This window comes from Mycetomoellerius zeteki, unplaced genomic scaffold (genome assembly GCF_001594055.1).
Source record: "Mycetomoellerius zeteki isolate Tzet28-1 unplaced genomic scaffold, Tzet1.0 C4373834, whole genome shotgun sequence".
NCBI lineage: Eukaryota > Metazoa > Arthropoda > Insecta > Hymenoptera > Formicidae > Mycetomoellerius > Mycetomoellerius zeteki.
Window position 1 is genome coordinate 1 of NW_017255723.1, and position 1,117 is coordinate 1,117.

General features: G+C 48.7%; 1 protein-coding gene across 1 annotated transcript; it reads left to right on the forward strand.

Annotated features, from left to right (window-relative positions):
* The first annotated feature begins 450 nt into the window (after positions 1-450).
* Positions 451-1,011, forward strand: LOC108720163 (uncharacterized). The gene has a single exon (XM_018449430.1). The coding sequence runs from the start codon at positions 451-453 to the stop codon at positions 1,009-1,011; it is 561 nt and encodes a 186-aa protein (XP_018304932.1).
* The last annotated feature ends 106 nt before the right edge of the window (positions 1,012-1,117 follow it).

Genomic DNA, 1,117 nt, shown 5'->3' on the forward strand with positions numbered 1-1,117 from the left:
CATCGCGAAATGGTGTAAGAATTGTATATGCTGTCAACAATCAAAGATTTCGCGTCATGTCAAATTAAATCCAGATAAATTTGTAGCGCCGGACAACCGTTTTGAACATATCCATATGGACATTGTGGGTCCGTTACCCGAATCCGAAGGATTCAAGTATTGTGTAACCATTATAGACCGATTTTCTCGCTGGCCAGTAGCAGTTCCCGTCAAGGACATCGAAGCAGCCACAGTAGCTCGCGCGCTGTACGACAATTGGATCGCTAATTTCGGGACTCCCATAACGTTGACTACCGACCAGGGCAGCCAATTCGAGTCGCACTCTTCTCTGCGCTCTTGCAGTTGATTGGCTGTCGGCGTATCCGTACTACGGCGTACCACCCCGCCTCAAACGGCATAATTGAGCGGTGGCATCGAACTTTTAAGGCCGCGATCATGTGCCATGCGGGCATGAATTGGACACGAACGCTCTCGACTGTCATGTTAGGGCTGCGCACCCACGTCCGCCTCGACACCAACGCCTCGCCGGCGGAATTCGTGTTCGGCACGTCGTTGCGCGTTCCGGGAGAATTCGTCCTCCCAGACGACTTCACACCCAATCCTCACGTATTCATCGAAGAATTCCGGGAATACATGCGAAAGGTTAAACCTGTACCGGTAGAGCACAGACATAAAAAACGTGCGTTTGTCTTCAAAAATCTGTTCTCGTGCACACACGTCTTTCTCCGCGTGGGAGCCACCAAAAAGGCATTAGAGCGACCATATACCGGTCCCCACAAAATTATTAACAGAATCTCCGACCGCGTTTTCGATATAGATATTAACGGCACAAAACGCAGCGTCTCCATAGAAAATTTGAAACCGGCGCATTTCGTACCCGATGACCTAAGTAATACTCTGGGTAACGAACAATCCGGCCGGTCAGGCAACGGCCGCCCAGCATTAAAAACTTATGGGCGTCACAAACAAGTTACTTTTGCCCAATCAAGCGAGCAATACTTCCCCGCGTAGTCGTTAAAGCAACTTCGTTCATAAACGGTACGTAATGACGTAGTCTAAATCTTAAGCTCAGCAATAAAAATGTACCTGCGACCAACTTAGCGTTAAGAAAAATGTA

What these genes read in the sequence shown, in the direction of transcription:
- LOC108720163 (XM_018449430.1), top strand. Translation starts at nt 451, where the DNA reads ATGAATTGGACACGAACGCTCTCGACTGTCATGTTAGGGCTGCGCACC.